Below are 16648 nucleotides of genomic sequence, written 5' to 3'. Positions count from 1 at the left end.
AAATCTTACCAGGGATTAGTCACCCAAACAATGACAAGTCCAACATATAGGAAGTAGATGAAGTGTTGTGCTCATAAGAAAGAAGGAGGAATAGGAAGTAAAGGTGGAAGAACATCAGAAAGGGTTATGACTTTTTACTTTTATTGTTTGAAATAAAAAGTCAACTGGTAAGTTTAGGTCTGATGCAGAAATTACATAAAACCATCAAGAAACTTAGTCTGTTGACTTATTTAGTTTATGACTTTACTACTTTAAGGAGTGTGTGTGTGTGTGTGTGTGTGTGTGTGTGTGTGTGTGTGTGTGTGTATACACAGGACACGAAAAGGGCAAAAGGCCCAAGTCAGCTGAAGCGTTGATCATAACTGGATCACATATAGCTATAATGTGTTCAAGAAAGTCACTCGGGCCTTAGGCAAGCGTTAACACACTGGAAGCCTGACTGAAGTAGTAGAGCACCTGCCTAACAAGCAAGAGGGCCCCGAGCTGACTCCTAGTACCACCAGTAATTTACATACCAATAACGGGTAATGGGACAAATTATTTAGTCCAGATGCTTACATAAAGACAAAGTCGTCAGAATCTGGGTGGTTGGCTTTTTTGTTTTGTTTTGTTTTGTCTTTTTATACAAGACACACCACAGGTTGATTATCAGGATCAGTGAACTTGATATTCCTGAAGATGATGTCATTCCTCATTTCATTTTGCTTTATTTCTCGAATCAGTTTCAAATGGCTTCAAAATAAAGCAAACATAGCATTATTTTCCTAAGGCTCAGGGTCATGATGAGCTCCTGAGATGCTTCCTGACAAATAATTGTGTAGAAGAAATAGAATACTGAACCGTGTTCTGTAACCAATTCATATTAGATTAAAGCTCATTTTCTATATATATATATGTATATTATATATTTGGTTTTTGTTTTGGTCAGTCTCGTGGCTTGAACTCAAGGCCTGAATGCTGTTCCTGAGCTCTTTTGCTAGTATTCTACCACTTTGAACCATAGCACCAATTACGATTTTCTGGTAGTTAATCAGAGATAAGAGTGTCACAGACTTCTGAACCCTGATCCTCAGATCTCAGCCTCCTGAGTAGCTAGGATTACAGGCATAAGCCACCAGCACTCAGTTATGATCTATATTTTAACTTAAAATATTTAATTTGGGGCTGGGGATATAGCCTAGTGGCAAGAGTGCCTGCCTCGGATACACGAGGCCCTAGGTTCGATTCCCCAGCACCACATATACAGAAAATGGCCAGAAGCAGCGCTGTGGCTCAGGTGGCAGAGTGCTAGCCTTGAGCGGGAAGAAGCCAGGGACAGTGCTCAGGCCCTGAGTCCAAGGCCCAGGACTGGCCAAAAAATATATATATATATTTAATTTGTTTTCCTGCTATACTAGCCAGGCCCAGTGAATGTGAATTTACTAAACCTGTTTTTCAAAGAAAAATGGAACGTACACACATAACTACAATGAAAATCGTCTCCAAATATTTTTAACAACAGGCTGTAAAGTGTTGATGGTGTAAAGAAAGAAGGCTAATATTCATATTTCAGGCTGTAGTTTTCAAGTGTTAAAATTTGCATAAAAATAGACATAAAATAAGTCTACAGTGTTGGGCTGGGGATATAGCCTAGTGGCAAGAGTGCCTGCCTCGGATACACGAGGCCCTAGGTTCGATTCCCCAGCACCACATATACAGAAAAAACGGCCAGAAGCGGCGCTGTGGCTCAAGTGGCAGAGTGCTAGCCTTGAGCGGGAAGAAGCCAGGGACAGTGCTCAGGCCCTGAGTCCAAGTCCCAGGACTGGCCAAAAAAAAAAAAAAAAAACAAAAAAAAAAAAAAAATAAGTCTACAGTGAAGGTATTTGCTTCTAATGAAGTATTGTGTTCTTATTTTCTAAAAAGCCCTATTTCATCTCATCCCTTTGTCCATTCCCCTTATTTCTATATGAATTAGATTCTTACTCTGGTTTATCAATGAAAGTTTAGAAACAATTTAAAAAGAAATTTATTTCTTAATAAACCTTGATTTAGAATTAAGGTTTTTTACTTTGCAAAGACAAGGTGAAGGGATGAATACTATACTAAAATTAGTAGGAACAACTTCGGAAATAGCTGAATTTGTCAGTGCCAGCTCTGTAGTCTCATTCAAAGATAATTGTTACCTGTGTGCGCTTTTGTCCTGTTCAAATTTCCTGTATTGGATACTCGATAGAAATAGAAAATACGTAGTTATTCAAGTAAAAATGATGGATACACCTAGAGTGTTACGTTATAAATATTGAATTTGCAATAATGAAATTTGATAAATTGTTATTCCAACACCTTAAGGAATGTTATAATGAAGTTTGATTTTTTAATATAGCCCTTTCTTCCTAAGAAATCTCAATGTTTCTATGAGATTTTTAAGGCAGCAGGACCCCAACTTTGTGAGAAACAAATAAGATCAGAGGAAATAACCTAAAGCATTGCTAGCAGTTGTCTTCTAGTAACAGGATTGTGAACATTTTTCTTGCTTTTCAAAAAAATTGTGTTTATATTGCATCAGCGGTTTGAAGTGATCAATAACTTGCAAGGCAGGGACAGCTGTGTTGGAAATGTTTTATCTAACATAGTTGTATAATGCTTGTGTTCTAATTGAGAATACCAAAGCTAAAAATAAGATGCAGAAACCCAATAGAATTGTTCTTTACAACTTTGGTTTTTCTCCTCATTGTCAAATGTTTTGTTGAACATCCAGTAACAAAGGCAATCTTTTTTTTTTTTTTTTTTCCTTTTTGCCAGTACTGGGGCACTGTCCCTGAGCTTTTTTGCTCAAGGCTAGCACTCCACCACTTGAGCCACAACACCACTTCCAGCCTTTTCTGTTTATGTGGTATTGAGGACTCAAACCCCAAGGCTTCATGCCCTATCTTTCTTTTTTGGGGGGTTGGTGCTCTTACTAGTGAAGCCGCACATCTACTTGTGACTTTTTCTTTCATTCGTTTTTTTGTTTGTTTTTAACTAGTTAATTGGAGATAATAGTCTGATGGGCTTTTCTATAGGCTGGCTTTGAACTGCAGTCCTCAGATCTCAGCCACCTGAGTATCTAGGATTATAAGCCTGAACCACAGGGCCCAGCAAAAGCCTTCTTTTTTTTAAGAGAGAAATTTCAAATGGTAAAGTCTCTTATGTTTTTACCCTTGAAAACTTCTGTAATTAAAACCTTTTCTGATTTTTAGAGGAACAAAAAGAAAATGGAAAGATAAAAAGTGATGAACGACCAAAGGACTCGGTAAACGATTCTACAGCCAGTGTTCTAGAGGAGACTACTGTGAAAATCGAAAGGGAAGATGAGACAGAACTTGTGAAACTACCAGTCATAGTAAAGCTAGAAAGACCTTTGCCAGAAAATGAACAAAAAAAGATGATCAAAGAAGAGAGCGATTCTTTCAAGGAGAATGTGAAACCAATTAAAGTAGAAGTGAAGGATTGCAGAGGAGAGCCCAAAGATAGCAGAGGTGTCGACAAGCTGGCGCTGCAGGAGTCCGAGCGCCTCGAATTTGGTGGCAGCATCAAATCTACTCAGGACATTTCAGACAAATCTACCGAAGACACTGAGAAACTCAGAAATGACCAGCAGGCCAAGATACCACTGAAAAAAAGAGAAATTAAACTCAGCGATGATTTCGACAGTCCGGTAAAAGGGCCATTATGTAAATCAGTTACTCCAACAAAGGAGTTTTTGAAAGATGAAATAAAACAAGAAGAAGAGACTTGCAAAAGGGTCTCTACTATCACTTCTTTGAATAATGAAGGGAAACAACTAGTAAACGGAGAAGTTAATGATGAAAAGATAACTACAAATTTTAAAACAGAACAAACAGAGACAAAATTTTGTGATCTAAAGGAAGATAGCTCCAGCAGCCCCGCTAAGGACAAAAATGTTCTCACAGAGGAAAATGGAACAGAATGCCTAAATAATTCTGTCATAACAAATATGAAAATAAATGAGCTTGAAAAAGAAGCAATCCCTTTAGGTGTAGATAGTTCATTGTCAGTGTTAGGGACTCACAGTCAGAAAGGACAGTCAGAGGAACCTGCATCTCCAAAAATGGAAACTTCGCATGACTTTTCTGAGTTGGCAAAGGATCTATCTTTAAAAACTATTTCATCTGCTGCTGAACCTTGTACCATGACAGTTGAAGCAAAGTCCCCCAAAAGTAAGAAAGAGAACCTCCCACCTACCATAGAATGTCTTGAAAAAATAGAGAAATCCAGAAAGACTTTCCTTGATAAAGATACACAAAGATTGAGTCCAATACCAGAAGAAGTTCCAAAGAGCACTCCAGAATCAGAAAAATCAAACTCTCCTGAAGCTGCTGAAACTTCTCTACCAACTAAAACGAGCGGCCATGGTGAGAAGGTAGCCTCAGAAAAAGAAGCAGAAGGTCAGAGTCCCAGTTCTGTTGATGAAGCCCAGTCCCTGGGAAAAGCAGATCCAGAAATTGGAAAAGAGAGTTCTGAGTCCAGGAAGATGGAATTGGATAATCTGGACAGTGCCCAGACTTCTGGCAGAGAGGAGGATGCTTCTGAGACAAAGAGTGCTACCCAAAAAAGCAAACTTAAATACAAGTTGGTTCCTGAAGAAGGAACCACTGCCTCAGATAAAACAGAGATAACCTCTGAAAGACAAAAAGAAGGCATCAAATTAACAATTAGGATATCCAGTCGGAAGAAGAAGCCAGAGTCTCTCCCCCAAATTCTAGAACCAGAAAGCAAACAAGAGAAGACAGAAAAAGAAGAGGAGAAAGCAAATGTTGGGCGTACTTTAAGAAGGTCTCCAAGGATATCTAGACCCACAGCAAAAGTGGCTGAAATCAGAGATCAGAAAGCTGAAAAAAAAAGAACAGATGGGGAAGATGAAATGGATGAAGAGTCCACAGCTTCACAAAAATTAGACAAAAAAGAAAATACTAAAAAAGTGGAGAAGGATACAAATTCTAAAGTAAGCAAGGTAAAAGTTACACCCTGTTTTAAATTTTAATTGGAAGTAGAGTTTATAGCTTTTTGTTTGGGGCTGAAAAATAGTCATTCAAAGACAACTAAAAACTTGCTTTGTCTTATCTCCGCAGTTATCCCCACATACTAAATTTCAGACTGTATGTTTGTATTACCTTTTCAGCTTCTTAAACATTATAGGCAGTATTAGGAATATACTCTTTTTATACACTCTTCAAGTTGCAAGTAACCTATAGAATTATAAAATAAAAATTCCCCATCACCACTACCTATTAAACACTTCGGGGTATGTAATATTTTGATTATTTCCCATGCACTTCTATCTAAGCCTATAATCATTTTATCAATTAAAAATAAATTGAATGAAGTCTGATTATCAATTAAGAAATAAATTCAACCAAGTGTTCATTTTACTATGAGTTTTTTTTACATAACGATGTTTCTTTATTTTTCCATGTCTGGAGGTATAGTCTACCTTTCATTTTATTAATGGCCACATAGTATTTCATAATGTGGATATACCTCAGTGTATTTAAACACTCCCTTATTAATTGACATTTAGGTTGTTTCCAATTTTTCACTATTACAGGCAATGCTGCATTTTGAAGATCCTTTTGGACATGAGTGAGTATTTCTTTAGAATAGACTCCTAGAATTGGAATTGCTGGGTCAAGGGGCATATGTATTTTATATCTATCTATCTATATATATATATACATAGACATATATATTAATAGTTTTTGCCACACTGCCCTTCACAAAGGCCCTAATAATGTACTGTGTCATTACCAGTGTATGACAGGACCTATTTCCCTCATTTTAATCATTAGTCTTAGAATCCAGGATTCTGTTTTTTAACTCTAGCTCTTTTTTAAGCAAAGAATCTATACGAATTTGTTACCATTACAGATACTACTTTTGTTTTTAATTTATTTAAACGAATAGATTATTATTGTATGTGACCTATTGTTTCCTGGAATATGGAACTTTTAATTCTTTTGAAAAAGTATTTTTTTCTGCTAAAATTATTTTATTCTTTGTTGGAGACTTATAGAAATGAAGTGAAATATCAGTTAAGGAATTGAGAAACTAGACAATAAAAATGTAACAACATTATAAACTTATTCTCTAGCTAATGCATTTTTTAAGTTTTTCAGGACTTTGACTCACTTAAAATGTTAAGTTCATCTAAAATACAGGACTTAAAATTTTGCATAACAGTATGTTATATGCTCTCCTATTATTGATAGAATCTTTAAAATATACTACATGGCCTTTGACCCAGAATCCTCTTCAAGGAATTTATCCTAACCACAAGGACTTTTGTAAAAACAGTATATATACAAGGAAACATAGTGAAAGTGAACAAATGGGAAACAACTATCTAAATGTCTAATAGGGAACCAGACATATACAGCCATTTAATTGCATATTACATGATGTTTGTTAGTGATTTTGAGAGGATATTTTATGACTAAGAAAAATGTTTAGAAGACATAGTGGTCATTTTAATACCATTTTTAAAGACTTCAAAGTACAGAAAAAAATGATAGAAATATATACCAAAGTGTAATCATAGTTATTGATATATTTTTGCATATTGACCAAATATTCTGTGAGGGATATGTAATGAAGAAATATTTTTTAAAATATCTTATAGCAAATTTATCCCAATGTTTAATTTTATGCAAGGTAAAGCCCAAAGGCAAAGTTCGATGGACTGGTTCTCGAACACGTGGCAGGTGGAAATACTCCAGCAATGATGAAAGTGAAGGTTCTGAGAGTGAAAAGTCATCCGCAGCTTCAGAAGAGGAAGAAAAGGAAAGTGAAGAGGCTGTCATAGCTGATGATGATGAACCCTGCAAAAAATGTGGCCTTCCAAACCATCCAGAGCTGGTATGGATCTTGTCAGAAAGAACAGTGTTCTAGTTCCGCTTATGCTGGGGTTGTCTGGAGTTGCCTCACAACTCTTTGGGGTTTGATCATGACTTGAGGTTTTGTTTTTTGGATTTTAGTTATTTTGCCAGTCTGGGAGCTTGAACTCAAGGCCTGAGCACTGTCCCTGTTGTTTTGCTCAAGGCTAGCACTCTATTTGAGCCACGGCGCCACTTCCAGCTTTTTCTGTTTATGTGTGGTGCTGCGGAATCGAACCCAGGGCTTCATGCCTGCTAGGCAAGCACTCTACCACTAGCCACATTTCCAGTCCATGACTTGAATTTTTAATGCTATGGGGCTTACGTTTTACAAGTAACTTACATTTTTATTTCCCAAGTGACCCAACTTGAGGAAAGGCGAGAACTAGAATCTTGCTTTTATTTTTATTTTATTTAGGGTATATTTTGGAACTTCTGTCCTTACACCTTTTAATAAATCAGTGGATTTAAATATCCTTGTGACTTTAACAACTCTTATAAGATTGCCTGGTATGTATTACATACTGGCTTAAAGTAAATTCTGGTTTACTTATTCTTTTCTTCCTTACTGTTAAAATCATATTCCATTAAAATTAAGCAGTGAAGTTTATTGTATCACAGGAGCTTCTGACGATTCAAGGAAAAGATTTAAATTAGAACCAGAGAATGAGTTATCTCTGATAAGAATATATATATATATATATATATGATAAGCACTACAGTGAAAAGTTCCTTTTAAGCACTTTATGATTATTAAGGCTATTTATTTAGGTCACAATTGTTTTGCAGAAAAGGACAAGAGAACATAGTCTTGCAAAGGCAAGGGAAATGTCTGTTTTGCCCCCGGGGCTTGTGTTCTCAGTTTACAATTTCCAAAATCATCTCTTTAAACTAAGAAACATATCTATCAATGACAAAGAAGGTATTAGGAAATTGGAAGTAAAATGGAGTAAGCCAAAATGACAAGATGGGATATTTGTCCTCTTTCTAGAGCACACATAGGAGTTTTGTTTATTTGGCAGTTAAAAAGTTATTGTTATTGTTATTATAAATGTGACGTATAAAGGGGGTACAATTACATAAGTCAGGTAAAAAGTACTTTCCTCTCTTTTTTGTTTTTTTCAGTCCGTCATGGGGCTTAAACTCTGCCTGGGTGCAGTCCCTTGGCTCTTCAGCTCAAGGCTAGCACTCTATCACTTGAGCCACAGCGCCACTTCCAAATTTTTTTATAACTTAATATTATTATTGTTATTATAAAGGTAATGTACAAAGGGGTCCAATATGTAAATCAGGTGTAAAAAGTACGTTTCTTTTCTCAAATGTCACTCCTTCCCTTTTTCTCTTCCAGTTTTCCCTCCCAGCTCCACCCACAAGTTATATAGTTCATTTTCAGCATAGTGAGTAGCAAGGACCACTGCTGAATTTGTTCACACTTTGTCCCTCCACTTCTGTACCACCCCCCTTGTTTGGCTATTTTAGTAACCACTTGGAAAATCTCATTGCTGTTCATTGTGCCAAGGAAAATGCCATTGAAAACCAAAGGTCCAAAATGTGGTGGCCCACCTACTGAATAAACAGAGCAATTTGGGAATTTCATATACATGTATTTATTTTTATTTTTTGCCAGTCCTGGGGCTTGAACTCAGGGCCTAGGCACTGTCCCTCGCTTCTTTTGCTAGCCCTCTACCACTTGAGCCACAGCGCCACTTCCAGCTTTTTCTGTGCTAAGGGATGGACCCCAGGGTTTCACGCATGCTACGCAAGCACTCTACCACGAAGCCACATTCCCAGCCGTCCAGATTTTTATGTTTTGAAGTTCAGCAAAGGTTTATTTATTAAATCCAGTCAAAATAGGGAAGACTAGGAAAGGAGAAAAGCACATTCTCCAGTACCCAGGGGACAGGACACCCAGAGAACAGGGAAATCTTGTACTTGAAGCTTGGGAAATCTTGTTTATTTGTTGTTTGTTTTTGATAATTTTATTAGCATTCCTTAGTTACACCATGGGGATTTAGTGGAGACATTTTCATTCCTACATACAGTGTGTCCTCATCAACTCACCGCTCCTATCACATCCTCCTCCTTGCTCTTCCAACTGGCTTCATTGTTCTACTCTCATATGTGCAAATAAACCATACTTATCCTCACTCACCCCGTCAGTTCGCCCTCTCCCTCCTTCTGAAATCCCTTTTTGTTTGTTTATTGTGAAGGTAATGTACCAGAGGGATTACAGTTATATAAGTCAGGTAAAGAGTACATGTGTTTTTGGTCAATGTCACCCCTTCCCTGGCTCTTAGTCTAGTTTTTCCTTCCCTGAAACCCCTCTTGAACCAAGCCTGCTTTAGTTTTCTGTCCATCATTTTCTTTCCTGTGCATTAATTTTACCATGGGAGTTAACCCTCTATTCTTCGCCCGAAATGCCCTATAAGCAACATCTTTCACTGAGATTCCCCAGTGAAGCTTAAAACTCTTAGGTGGTTTTATTTTTTATAGTATTTTACTTTGGTTGTGGAGTAGACAGTCTTTATTTTAGAAGTGCGTTAAATGCTGAAAGTTTGTAGTTTTTAAACTTAAATTTTAGAGTAGTTTAGCTCATCTATGTGTAGGGCAGTTTATTATATAACTGTAGTATAACACAAGTGTAACTGAGTAATGAACTTCAGGCTTTGGGATCAAGAAGAGTTTTTTTCCACTTTTACGACACCTACCTCCACCCTTTTTACCCACCCTACTTTTGTATGGTTTAGAATTTCAGAAACTTACATGTATGCTAGGGTTGAGCAAACAAGTCAAATATACATAATAGAAGCCAGAGTGCTTCTTACTTTGCAAGACCAAAAGCAGAATGAATGCTATACTGTTAGCCTAGAGTTGTATGATTTGGGCTTATTTTAATAGATAAAAAACAAAAATACAAGTGTATATGTACACATATTTCTTAGCTCTGCCCTCTGATAATGTAGTGTCAGTGACATCCAGTGGCAGAGAATGCTGAGACCACCCAGATTTTAGTTTCTACATTCTATTCTGCAGTAAAAGAGAAGTGGCTAATACTAGGGCTTTGGCAGGGAAAATGTAAGATACGCCTAGAATATCCTGTAATGGTAGAAAGTACAGAAAGGGGGCGGGGGGAGGGAGGGAGGAAAAGAAGGAAGGAAGAAAGAGACGAAAAGGCGGAGAGAAAGAGATGCAGTCATGTCCTATGGACACATACATACACCAATGTAAAAGGGTTCCCAAAGTGTCACTGTTCAGAACAGTCTCCACTACAGCTTAAATAGTGATAATTTTTATTCTAACCAAAAGAACAATAAATATCCGTTAGCTTCTCCTGATATAAGTAAATAACTGATTAAAGGAATGAGTTGGGGATAAGAGACCTAGTTCCTTTACGGAAGAATTCTAAATCACATAGCAGGCACGAGGGAGTGGACAATCACAAGTAAAACAGCACAGTAATGATTATTATAAGCTGGGTCCATGCTGAATGCTGCTGAGTGGAGTAAAGCTTAAGAAAGGCTTTACACTTCCTCGGGAACATTTATTAATTCCTTAATTACTCTAGTGACTTCTACTTCATACCCAGAATTTTTTTTAATAGTTCAACTCCAGAAATCTTAATTCTTTTCCCTTTCAGTGGGTTGGATTTATCTTGAGACTAGAATATGGAAAATTAATAATAGTAATTTCATATTAGAGGATAGCAACAGATACTACTATAACTAAGTGCTCGAGTTAATATCATCATAGTGATATCAGCATGTACCCCTTGATAAAATTACCAGAGTACTTCACCTCTGTAGCTCTATGATACTCTTTTCCACTCTCCAAATCCACAGTTTAATAGTGCGAAAACAAACGAACCCAAATTCAGGGATAATCTACACAATATTGAACGTCTAGTACTGAGCAGACAGTCAGTCATGGAAAATAAGTAGACTAAAAAACTGTTAGGTGACGGGAGAGAAAGGAGACGTGAGTGAGTTCGTTACAATATCCCGCATTCCAAGTCAGAGAAAGTACTTTGTGAAGCATTATATTGTACTGAAGTTGGTTTCTTAGTTTTGGTAGCTGTGTTGTGGTCTGCTGGGGGTGATAGAGCCCCTAATCCCAGCGCTCAGATGGCTGAGGCAGGAGGATTGCAAGTGCTGGGCCAGCCTGAGCTACATAGCAAGAATTTGTCTCCAAAAACAAACAAACAGAAAAGATAGAATAGGTTTGATCGTGCATCCTGGAGTCCCAGATAGGATCAAGGTGCAAGGCCAATGTGGAAATTAGGGAGCTTGCTATCTTACCAACGAGCTAAGAGCCAGGCACCAGAGGCTTCTATCTATACTTGTAATTACTCAGAAGGCTGAGATCTGAGGATTGAGGTTGAAGGCCAGCCTGGATAGAGGAGTGGATGGGAGATTCTTAACAAACATGGTGGACATGGTGGTTCTTGCCTAAAATCCTAGCTATCTGGAAGGCGCAAGTAGGACCAAGGTCTGAGGCTGGCCCGGTCAAATGCAACCTATCCAAAAGTAACTATCATCCTATCAAAATATAACTAAAAGGACTGATGGTATATTTCAAATGGTAGCGTGCTTGCCTAGCAAACATGAAGTCCTAAGTTCAAATCCCAGAACCACCACTACTTAAAAAAAAAAAATTTAACCTTGTTAAAAATGGGTGAAGGGCATGTGGGAACACTACTATACCCTTGCAAGTAGTTCATAAATCTAAAATTACATTTTAAAGCTTTGTTGTTAAACACTCATGGATATACTGTCCTAAGTTTTAGAGCTGGTCATCTTTTAAACTCAGATTGCCGTAAAATACAAATTCTAGGGCTGGGATGTAGCTCAGTGGCAAAGCACTTGCCTAGCAACTACAACATTCTGGGTTCAATCCCCAGTGCCAATAATGAAGAAAAAAAATTCAAACTCTGAAGACTAGTCATTATTATTTATGTTAGTGTTTGAACATGATAGTTCTAAATACAGCTTGAGTTCTTTTCTATTCCTGTCCATTCCTTACTTGAATTTATAAGATAAAAAGAACCATGAGGGGCTGGGAATGTGGCTTAGTGGCAGAGTGCTTGCCTGGCATGCATGAAGCCCTGGGTTCGATTCCTCAGCACCACATAAACAGAAAGGCCAGAAGTGGCTCAAGTGGCAGAGTGCTAACCTTGAGTGAAAGGAAGCCAGGGACAGTGCTCAGGCCCTGAGTTCAAGCCCCAGGACTGGCAATCAATCAATCAATCAATCAATAAATAAATAAATAGAATCATGGGTGTTTCTCTTTGTATAAAGAATGTTCTTGTCATTGTGTAGCATATGGTAGGGGAAATCTAATTACAAAAGCACTTACTATTTTTTTTTTTTACTAAATTTTGTACCTTTACATTTTCTTAAGTATTACTAAGAAGAAAATTAACTGTTTAAAAAATTAACATTTCAGATTCGTACTTATTAGAGCTTTCTTTTGTTCATTAGCCTTATGCAAGTCAAGTTTACTTTGCAGTAGCATACCAAGAAGTATTGAAATACTATCTTTTTTAAAAAGTGTCTATTCGGTTCCCGGTCAGGGAGCCAAAAACTACAACAACATAGAAAGTGTGTGCAAGTGTAGTTGGGCTGACACTGCTGTGGTTGATTTCAGATCCTCCTGTGTGACTCCTGCGACAGTGGCTACCACACCGCCTGCCTGCGCCCTCCGCTGATGCTCATCCCCGACGGAGAGTGGTTCTGCCCCCCCTGCCAGCATGTACGGCCACGCCCTGCCGCTCCACGCCTCGGTTCTGTGCTCAGACAAATCCCTCTCCATGCTCACTGAACCCGCCCTTTCCAAAACGATTTGTAAACTACCTTTACTACTTGCCTATTCACCTACCTTTCGTTCACACATTGTAGACTTGACCTTCACTTTTCATTCAAAATTATCTTCAGGAGCCCTCTCACACCCTCGTACTTTACAAAGAGCACCCATGTAAGCTGCATGGCAGTCAGAAATAAGTTTCTGTAGTTAATCCCTTTATTTCATTCTCTTTGAATTCCTAGTTTCTTTTTTTTGGTTAGTTTTTTAATTGTTATTATAAAGATTCTTTTACCTTGATTCTCCTATATTTCTTTTGACAGTTAAAGATTTCTGTGTCACTGCTCTATTTAAATACTGTATCTTACAAACCAGTTCATGTTCAAATGATGTGCTCTATGCATTTCACAGTGAAGTTGATTTCCTATAGCTTAACATCACTCTGTTACACTTTCCAAGCCCTTTTTAACCTAATAACCATGTGGTATCAATTTCCATCACTTTTTTAAAAACAATAGTTACTGGCTTGTGTGTATGCGTGCCTGCATGTGTGCTTACCGTGATTGGGACTTGAACTCGGGGCCTGGTGTGCTGTCCCTTTTTCTCTCAAGGCTGGCTCTCTACCACTTGAGCCACAACGTTTTGGTGGTGAATTGGAAATACCCTCAGATCTCAGCCTTCTGAGCAGCTAGGATTTCAGGCATGAGCCACTGGCATCCATCTAATAGTTCTTTTAAAAAAAAAATTGTACACTAAAGCTTTCAAAAATATATCTTGAATCTCTGCTTTAACACCAATCACTTCATATCTTGTTGACTGAAGTGCTATTTTCTTTTTCTTTTTTTTTTCTTTGCATTGACCACAAGTGGGCACAAATGTGTTTGGTTTTTTTTTTGTTTTGTTTTGTTTTGTTTTGTTTTTTTTGGCCAGTCCTGGGCCTTGGACTCAGGGCCTGAGCACTGTCCCTGGCTTCTTCCAGCTCAAGGCTAGCACTCTGCCGCTTGAGCCACAGCGCCGCTTCTGGCCGTTTTCTGTATATGTGGTGCTGGGGAATCGAACCTAGGGCCTCATGTATCCGAGGCAGGCAGTCTTGCCACTAGGCCATATCCCCAGCCCCGTGTCTGGTTTTTTTATTTTTGGTGAAGTACATTTCTCTAACATGCTTTAATTTTAAAAATATTACTCTTTCCTTAAACACAAGAGACATCAATATTTATTTACCATGGGGCCTCTTTCCACGTTTAACATTCTTATGATATGTGACTATGGAAAGAGGTTAAAAATGACATGTGTATTTTGTTCATTCAGAAACTGCTATGTGAAAAATTAGAAGAACAGTTGCAAGATTTGGATGTTGCCTTAAAGAAGAAAGAGCGTGCTGAACGAAGGTATTTATTACGTGTTGTTTTGCTAGGAATTTAACTTGTAATATATGTATAAACATATTTATCTAAAACAACTGGTGGCAAACTGTGGTCTGTGACCTAAATCTGGCCTACTTCTTTTGTATTGCACCTTAAGAATGGTGTGTGTGTGTGTGTGTGTGTGTGTGTGTGTGTACGTACACGCACGCGCACACATGCGTGCGCACTGGTACTTGAACTCAGGGCCTTGTGCTCTCACTTTACTCTTTAGCTCAAGGCTAGCACTCTACCACTTTAGCTTCCAGCTTTTTGCTGATAAATGACAACTTTTCTTCCCAGGCTGGCTTCAAACCTCACTGCAGATCTCAGCCTGCTGAGTAGCTAAGATGATAGGAGTGAGCCACCAACAACTGGCAATGGTTTATATCCTTAAGTGCTTGCAAAGAAACCAAAACTAGAATCCTATTTCATGATAAAAAAACTAAAAAGTAGTCAGACTACAACTAAAGTTTTATTAAAACACATCTTTGGGGCTGGGGATATGGCCTAGTGGCAAGAGTGCCTGCCTCTGATACACGAGGCCCTGGGTTCGATTCCCCAGCACCACATATACAGAAAATGGCCAGAAGCGGTGCTGTGGCTCAAGTGGCAGAGTGCTAGCCTTGAGCAAAAGAAGCCAGGGACAGTGCTCAGGCTCTGAGTTCAAGGCCCAGGACTGGCCAAAAAAAACAAACACATCTTTGCTAATTTTTATATGCTGTGTTTGCTTCTGCTTTACAGCAGTAAAGAACTACAGAAGAGAGCTTAGGACTCGCCAGTGCTGACACATTTACTATTTGTAAAACAAAAAAGTTTGCTAACCCTCGGTTTTTAATACATGTATCAGAATATGCTGTGAATAATACTGGCCTAAGTAATGTACCTAAGTATTATAGGGAGACTATGATTAGTCATGTCCTCTCTTTTGATGGGAAGGAAGTCTTTTAACACCCGTGTAAGGATAGGCCATCTAATCAATGTACTGTGACCTGCTGACTGGGGGAGGTATTCCATTTTTATTACACCATTCCAGTATAGTCTAAAGCAGCTTGAGAAAGTTTCCTGGAAGTAGTAAGATTAAACTTGAACCTAAAGTTTTGTTGAGATAAGAGTCTACCAGAAATTTCTTGCCTGGCTGGTTTTGAACCACGTTCTCACGTGAGCCACCAGTGCCCAGCTCAAAAAATAAAAATATTTAACAATGTCATCAAGTTATAACATGATTCTTCATGAATTTTTTGTATTAATTTTAGTTATAGGTTTTATGTTGCTAATACAAGTCAGCTCTCATAATTTCATACCTTCAGGTAGTTTTGCGCTCTTGAGATACTCAGTAGTTTCCTAACTAATATCTAATGTCCCTGTGGCAGTCTCTGTATGTACCTGTAATTGTAGCATTATTTGAATTAATGAAATTTTTGTAACAATGTAACAAAAATTTTGTTTTTAGCAAATCTTAAATGTGTATGTTTTTATTTAAAGGAAAGAACGGTTGGTTTATGTTGGTATCAGTATTGAAAACATCATTCCTCCACAAGTAAGTGTCTGGTTTATGATATTTTTAAAGGGGGTATTTTGAGATAGAATAATCTGCAACGATTGAAATTATAAGTGTAGAGATAACCCATAAATGTGATTATCATTTCCACGCTGAATGTATAGCTTACCACTTTGGGGTAATGTTCCCTTGTTTTCATTCTAAACGGTATAATTTGTTAGCTTTTGAGTGTGTTACTCATGTAAAATGTCTAGAGAATAGACTGAGATTTTATTTATAGTTACCTGCTTTTCAGTTACTGTAAACTTCAATTTGATTTTTACTCACATTTCAGTTTCTTTATAGATTTACTCTCATTTTTCATTTGTTACTGCATAATTTAAAGGTTATCTCAGGTCAGGTGCTGGGGCCTCACTGTAGTCCTTGCTACTCAGAAGACTGAAATCTGAATATTGAAGTTCAGAGCCAGACAGGGCAGAAAAGTTCATGAGACTCTTATCAACAAGTAACCACCAGAAAACCAGAAGTGGTGACTGGGCTCAGGGTGTTAGAGTGCTAGCCTTGAGCAGAAAAGTCAGGGCCAGCACCCAGGCCCTGAGCTCACCCCCATGGTCAGCAACAAAATAATGCTATTTCATACGTCTCCAGAGGTACAGGGAACTCGATTGCCCATTTAGATTGAAAATAGTTCCTTAATTTTATAGGCAGTTTTCACTTAGGCTTAGTTTGTTAATCACAGAGTTAAATACTCTATTGAGTTATTTTCCTTTAGCATCAAACTCTTTTTATGTCAGTTATTTCATGCACTTGACATACATATTTACTGAATATTTTCTTTGTGCTGTATTTAAGTATTGGTTAAAAGATTATATTAGTGGCAAACTTTTATCCTGATTATTTTTAACCAGGCAGTTGTAAACCCATAGATACAAGAATTTCAGTACAGAAGTCTTTCATTCTTTGATTATTCCTCTTGCCTAGTATATAACTTAAAGTTCCCATGTATATGCAGTTCTTAGGGGCTGGAAGTTCTTTCTTAT

General features: G+C 37.8%; 1 protein-coding gene across 1 annotated transcript in view; it reads left to right on the top strand.

The window, feature by feature from the left end:
- Positions 1-16648, top strand: part of Rsf1 (remodeling and spacing factor 1) — a 102970-nt gene that overhangs the window by 68018 nt on the left and 18304 nt on the right. The window contains exons 6-10 of the mRNA XM_048361097.1: positions 3219-4993; positions 6691-6894; positions 12555-12659; positions 14016-14095; positions 15593-15647. Coding sequence (XP_048217054.1) covers positions 3219-4993; positions 6691-6894; positions 12555-12659; positions 14016-14095; positions 15593-15647 — 2219 coding nt within the window. The remainder of the gene's footprint in view (positions 1-3218; positions 4994-6690; positions 6895-12554; positions 12660-14015; positions 14096-15592; positions 15648-16648) is intronic.

Source organism: Perognathus longimembris, chromosome 13 (genome assembly GCF_023159225.1).
Source record: "Perognathus longimembris pacificus isolate PPM17 chromosome 13, ASM2315922v1, whole genome shotgun sequence".
NCBI classification, from domain to species: Eukaryota; Metazoa; Chordata; class Mammalia; order Rodentia; family Heteromyidae; genus Perognathus; species Perognathus longimembris.
This window is presented reverse-complemented; position numbering and strand designations above follow the sequence as displayed.